Genomic DNA, 7,054 nt, shown 5'->3' on the forward strand with positions numbered 1-7,054 from the left:
ACATAGCCGTTCTCGAAGGCTGCCAGCCCGCTCTTCACCAAATCAAATACGACTACGCTCATGGGCGCATTCTTACATATTATGCCGCTCTTTAGCTTTATTTTAGCTTCAGAGTTGCACCGTTTGCCTCTTATTCCAAATGGGCAACAAGCGAAGGGCCCTTCGAAACAGCAGCCTAAACAAACCACATTAGACCACCAATGGCGTCAGCACTAAAAACTACGCGCTCTCTAAATGAACGATAATATGCACAAAGTCTTAATCTAGGTCTGCTTTATGGAGCACTATGTTTTTCTTTTTTCACACGCTTTCATTCCATCAAGGACAAGAGTGGCACTTTGTCACGGTGAAATTGTGCCACCAGTGTCAGCGGCAACAACACCCAAGGGAGCGTCACGTCCTCTCGAATCCAGCCATACTCGTGGATGAAAAAGTACGAAGAATGATAAGTAGGCAGCATAACAATGAGTACTATACGGTCACCCATTCGCTGTTTTCGATAGGTGTTCGGTCGCTCATAACTGATGTGCTTACAAACCCTCAATCTGCGTGTTTGATGTCACCGATTTGAAACGTGCATTATATTTCAAGCGGACGACGAGCGGACGCTGTACCTTGCCGATGTGAACAAATGCAACGGTCAGTGCTTTGGACGCTCAGTGGTGTTCCGGTGAAATTGCGGGCTCTATAAATTAACATATATGAAGTGCGGAAATCAGCGCTCTATAACAACTAAAGCGAAACGCTGCCATGAGAAGGGGTAAAACACCCAAAATTGCAAGCAGCATGTATCAAGTGGTTAAAGCTCCCCTTGGCAGCTTTAACCAGTCGCAGTACGATATTGAGGTGTCTCCGGCTGGCAACCTGGATCACGTGACGTGTACGTCATGGACCCCTATAAATACGACTGTGGAGAGCACAATAAACGTTCGATTTTCTACAGTCACCATGTAGTTGTTTATTGGCTAGACGCGACGCATCAGTGGCGACGAGGAAGAAGCGAACGCAGCGGCTTCACAACGCAAGGAAAGCAAGGATGAGCCTCGGAAAACCACCCGTGTTCGATGGAATCGAGACTACATGGACGACCTTCAAGATTCGACTCGAGGCATACCTGGAAGCGCAAGAGATAGCAGACGAGATGAAGCGACGCGCCATCTTGATATCTTCGTTGCCCGACGCGGCGGTAAGAGTTATTCAAGGACGATGTCACCCAAGGCAAGTCAATAACCTTACCTACCAAGAAGCCATTGGATATTTGCAGGATTATTATGCGCCGGAAGTCAATGAGATAGCCGCAAGTTACGCATTTTTTATGCGAACGCAGCAACCAGGCGAAACAGTACAAGGCTTCATCGCAGAGATTCGGCGTCTGGCCGAACAGTGCAATTTTGGAATCTCCCTGCAGCGTATGCTTCGGGATCGAATCGTTTGCGGCGTTACAGATGAAGATGTCCGGCGGCATTTACTCACCAGACGTAATTTGACTTTGTCGGAGGCAGAAGACTTCGTCATTTCGGCACAGAACGCGAGCGAGAACGCAAGAAACATGCACGCCTCGGAACAGGGAGTGGTCCATTATACGAGAACGCCGTCTAGAGAAGGAAGATTTCAGCAGCGTCTTCAAAAGTGCCAGAGATGCGGAAGCGACACACATTCCGAAGAAGCGTGTTTTCATCAACAAACCATATGTCGGAAGTGTGGTCGACGTGGACATATCGCCCGGGTGTGCCGTTCTGGAATACGAGGTAAGCCTCGCGGTACCTACCCCATGTTGGCGGATGCCGATGACCGCTCAACCGACCACGAAACACTTTATACTCTCGTGGCACATCAAGACAGCAACAGAGACATGGTGAGTCCTGTTGTTAAGGAAATCGTTTGGAATGGGGTACCACTTCGCATGATCGTGGATACCGGATCGCCAGTTAGCGTCGTCTCCACATCGGTGTTTCGGCAGCATCGCCGTCATTGGCCGCCATTAACGAACACGACTGTTCGATTATCATGTTTTTTGGGAGAGCTCCCCGTAGCGGGTCAAGTACGCATGACTGCATCATGTGATGGACAGACGGTAGTCGGATCTTTAGTCGTCGTCGACATCCCCGGCCCGTCACTTTGTGGAAGAGACATTATAAAAGCCTTCAATCAATCTGGGATAGCGATGCTCAAACCCAACCAGGTATCTATGATTCAAACACAACCGGATAAAGCTCTGCAGAATTTACTGGATGAATTCAGCGATGTATTTGCCCCTGGACTTGGGAAATTCATCGGCCCACCCGTGAAATTCCAACTCAAAGTGCAAGCAACTCCTCGTTTCTGTAAGGCTCGTTCCCTGCCTTATGCCTTGGTGGACAAAGTTTCGGAGGCGTTGGACCGAATGGTAGCAGATGGCATCTTATCACCAGTAACGACTGCGGAATGGGCCACACCGGTCGTGCCTGTTGTGAAACCGGATGGATCTATCCGCGTTTGTGGAGATTTCCGTCTCACTGTGAACACAGCTACGGTTACTGAACAATATCCCCTTCCACGGGTAGAAGACATTTTCGCACGGCTAAACGGCGGCGAAGTGTTCACCACTCTCGACTTGACACAAGCGTACAATCAACTACCCTTGGACGACAAGGCCAAGGAATTGACTGTGCTCAACACCCACAAGGGCCTATTCTGCTTCAACAGACTTCCGTTTGGAGTAAGTTCAGCGCCAGCCATCTTTCAAAGACGAATGGACTTGCTCTTCAGGGATCTGCCAGGTGTCCAAGTTTACCTTGACGACATCATCATAGCGGAGAAGAAAAATGACCTCACACTACTCCGAAAAGTGCTTCAGCGGTTACGAGATAATGGATTTAGACTGAACCGCAACAAATGCCGATTTCGACAAAAAGAAGTAACCTTTCTGGGTCACCGCGTGGATGCTTCTGGCCTCAAGCCCAAGGATGACAACATAGCAGCTGTCGTAGGGGCACCGACGCCGACTTCGGTGACGGAACTCAAGGCATTTCTAGGCCTGATCAATTACTATGCCAAGTTTTTGCCTAATTTGTCGACTCACCTGGCTCCACTGTACGACTTGCTGAAGAAGGGTGCCACATGGGAGTGGCGGGACAAACAAGAGACGGCCTTCAAGCACGTCGAAGGAGCAATTCAGACTTCGAAGTTTCTAGCCCACTTCGACCCGAAAAAACCATTGAGGTTGGAGTGTGACGCATCAGCAGTAGGAGTTGGCGCGGTTCTCTCTCACCGTGTAAATGGAATTGACTACCCCATCGGATTCCGTTCCAGGACGTTAAATCAAGCAGAACGAAACTACTCGCAACTGGAAAAGGAAGCGTTGGCACTTGTGTTTGGGGTGACCAGGTTTAAAGACTATTTGTACGGAAACCAATTTGTCTTGGTGATGGATCATAAACCGCTCACGGGTATCTTCAATCCGAACAAAGCCATTCCGCCCATGGCGGCAGCCAGGATACAAAGATGGGCCCTCTTGCTGGACAATTATCAGTACGTCTTAGAGTACCGAAAGGGTGCAGACAACGTCAATGCTGATGCACTGAGCCGACTGCCACTCCAGACCAGTGAAGAGTCTCAGGGCCTACAAGAAAACCCGGAGTATGTGCTGTACACAGACTTTCTAACAAGCAAAGCTATCACAGCACGGGACCTTGTACAGCTGACGGACTTGGATCCTACTTTGCAACAGGTCAAACAGTGGATTGTGCAAGGTTGGCCGAATTTCTTAGGGGAGCATCAACAGCGATACCGTCCCTATTTCAACAAGAGACAAGAACTGACGATCACGCAGGATTTGATTTTCTGGGGACATCGAATCGTCATACCTACTGCTGCAATTAAAGCTGTCTTAAATGTGTTACACGATAATCACTCGGGCATGGCAGCTATGAAAAAGACAGCAAGATCCTTGTTCTGGTTTCCAAACGTGGATGCAGAAATTGAACGCCTAGTAAGAGCCTGTACCGTCTGTATAGAAGCCGCACCGATGCCTCCACGACATACGCCAGTACCATGGCCAGTCTCGAACGAAAGATGGAGCCGCCTGCATCTAGATTTCGCAGGACCAGTGGACGGGCACATGATATTAGTCGCAGTAGACTCAACAACTAAATGGATTGAAGCACTGCCTATGAAGTCAGCCACGTCAGAAAACACTGTGGACGCCCTACGAGTCATCTTTGCAAGGTTCGGTTTACCCAGAACCATAGTAACCGACAATGGGACGCAATTTACCAGTGCAGTTTTTCGGGACTTCATGGATAGGAATCAAATACAGCACCTCACCACGGCTCCATACCATCCCCAGTCCAACGGTTTGGCAGAAAGGGCAGTCCGCACAGTCAAGGACGGATTAAAGATGAGACAGGGAAATTTACAGACCAGACTCTCCAGATTCTTATGCAGCTACCGTCGAACCCCTCTCCAAGAAGGCAAGTCTCCGGCCGAGTTATTGCTGGGATACCAAATAAGAACGAAGATAGACTGCATCACGCCGAACCAGCAAACAAGAAACGCACAGCACCAGAACACCAAACAGAATTGGCAAAAGGGTCAACGGGTCTGGACTCGAAGCTGGACGAGATCCAAATGGATACCAGCCACAGTGAGGGAACAACAGGGAGCAAGAATGGTCACCGTTGACACGCAGCAAGGGGTTCAACGAAGGCACTTTGACCAAGTGCGAAGAGGTGAACCACTGCAGGATCAACCGACAGAACAAGATTCACTGACAAACTTCAACACGATGCCAGGACCGTCAAGGCTGGATATACCAAGCCAAAGTATACCGGCGCATCAAGCCCCTGATCCAGAGACTTCACTCCGAAGGTCTACCCGCCAACGCAGAGCCCCTGTCCGCCTCAATCTGTAGGGGGAAGATAATGAGGTGTCTCCGGCTGGCAACCTGGATCACGTGACGTGTACGTCATGGACCCCTATAAATACGACTGTGGAGAGCACAATAAACGTTCGATTTTCTACAGTCACCATGTAGTTGTTTATTGGCTAGACGCGACGCATCAGATATGTTGCACTGAGCACTGGCTCTCGTGGCGGCAGGTCGAATGCAAAGCAATTCATGGCTATTGATTTCATCGGAATTGTATCTGTCACTGGTTGAAAGATCCGACACGCCTCCCAAAGACATCGTGCCAATGGTCCGGTTCGGTTTCACATGTCAATATTTTGTATTATGATTATATAGGTACACAGTTCACATTAGGAAGAGAACGCTGCGAGTAGCGTAGCTGTCACGGGCAATCTGTCTTGTGTGGCACATAGCAAACTGAACGAAGTGTGGCACAACTGCCTCTCTAATCGGGAGATCACAAGAGGCAGCGAGTGGACGACATGTGTGAGTAAATTCACAGCTGCCGCAGAAGGTCCATGCTAATGGCTTTCTGCTAAGGCAGAGCTTTCTTTCCATACACACATTGCATGCTACTCTGGCACCATATCGTGGCCGTCGTCGCCGCACAGCCCGTCTTGCGCGGCACTATGTTTTTTTTCCACACGCTTTCATTCCATCAAGGACAAGAGTGGCTCTCTGTCGCGGTGAAATCGTGCCACCAGTGTCAGCGGCAACAACACCCAAGGGAGCGTCACGTCCTCTCGAATCCAGCCATAATCGTAGCCGTTCGCCATTGCCCCTTGCAGGAGCAGTGATCCCCATCACACATGCTGCCACCAGGCAAAAAGAAAAAAGTGTCCTCCACTGCTGCATGCCTCATAATCAGATTGTGGACTTCCCACGTAAATGCCTATAATTTAATTAATAGTTAACACTTCTGCAATGATGTGTTGCTCTGTTTGAGGCAATGACAGTGCTAACCTAACGTCTTTCTGTGTGTCCTGTGTACTACGTAGACAAACAAGTGGTGCATGCAAGTAACCATGAACTCGCCACTCTAGTATTGCACTAAACTCTCCGTAAGCATTCGCCGTAAACACTTATCGTCCATCAATGCAAACAGCACAGAAAGTTTCGCTTATCAATTCCCATAGTGCGCGAGATCTGAACAACTGTCCTTGTCACCCACTTAATATTTACTGATAGCAAGTGGACATATGCCTTGAGCATTGCAAGCCTTTTGTCTGCTGCACCGAGGTCCGACAGAGTGGACCACAAGCTTCTCCCACATCGCACAATGCGGCCAACCTGACAAGCTTTCCTTAAAATGAACAAGATCGAATACTTTTCAGACAAGCCTTGTGTTACGAAAGTCAATGGTATTATGAAATTTTGTCCGGCCCAGCCTAAATTATCGTCCAAAGAAATCGGGGTGCGATTCATGTAGCAATAGAAAAAAGACCTGCCATCAAAGTTGACCAAAGCACCGTGCTGGAGACGTGGGAAAGAACAACTACAGCAAGAACACTCACGCAAATACGGTGCAGTTGTAGCCCATCGTGACCTCGGCTATAGTAGGCTCCATGACTGCCCGGTAAACATCGATCTGCACGACAGAAAAAAATAATATAATAAAGCTTCAAGCATTTGGAGTCAGCGAAAGCAATAAGGGTCTAGAAAGAGGAACATGCTTACCTGCTTTGCATCAGGTCCAAATACTTTGTCAAACGTGAACGATTTGCGAAGGCTCCGCTCCGGAACGACTCGGTCAGTTACAAGTATCTCCTTCTTTTCCGGTACGACTTCAACAGCTTTGATGAAGCCATTACGTTTCTCCAATGAGTTTGGGGGCCTACGCAGACGTGTGGGCTATACGTTAAGAATGCACGAAGCCACAGGGAAAACACGTAACACTCGGTCACACTTTTGCAACGCAACGGAATGAAACATGACGCACCACGCACAAAATAAACGGTCATAAGCTTACCGGCACCGTACAAAAACTTGAATGTGCTGGTTACCCAGCTTTCTCGAAGCCATGGTGCTGTGATACACGTAAGAATTCCGGTGAAATTGCAATCGTAAATTGCCGATTCAGGCTTAGATGCACGCGCAACGCCGCTGCCGAACGATGCCACGAGAATTCCAGCACGCGCAAAGCCGCTTCCGAACGCCGCACGAGAA

At 48.9% G+C, this 7,054-nt stretch overlaps 1 protein-coding gene across 1 annotated transcript in view; it reads right to left on the reverse strand.

Moving 5' to 3' along the window:
• Positions 1 to 7,048, reverse strand: part of LOC119460970 (kinesin-like protein KIF11) — a 56,153-nt gene extending 49,105 nt beyond the window's left edge. Inside the window, exons 1-3 of the mRNA XM_037722132.2 lie at positions 6,858 to 7,048; positions 6,566 to 6,722; positions 6,403 to 6,476 (exon numbers count right to left, since the gene is read on the reverse strand). Coding sequence (XP_037578060.1) covers positions 6,403 to 6,476; positions 6,566 to 6,722; positions 6,858 to 6,910 — 284 coding nt within the window. The 5' untranslated portion in view covers positions 6,911 to 7,048. The remainder of the gene's footprint in view (positions 1 to 6,402; positions 6,477 to 6,565; positions 6,723 to 6,857) is intronic.
• Between the last annotated feature and the right edge of the window lie 6 nt (positions 7,049 to 7,054).

Source organism: Dermacentor silvarum, chromosome 8 (assembly GCF_013339745.2).
Source record: "Dermacentor silvarum isolate Dsil-2018 chromosome 8, BIME_Dsil_1.4, whole genome shotgun sequence".
In the NCBI taxonomy this organism is placed as follows: Eukaryota; Metazoa; Arthropoda; class Arachnida; order Ixodida; family Ixodidae; genus Dermacentor; species Dermacentor silvarum.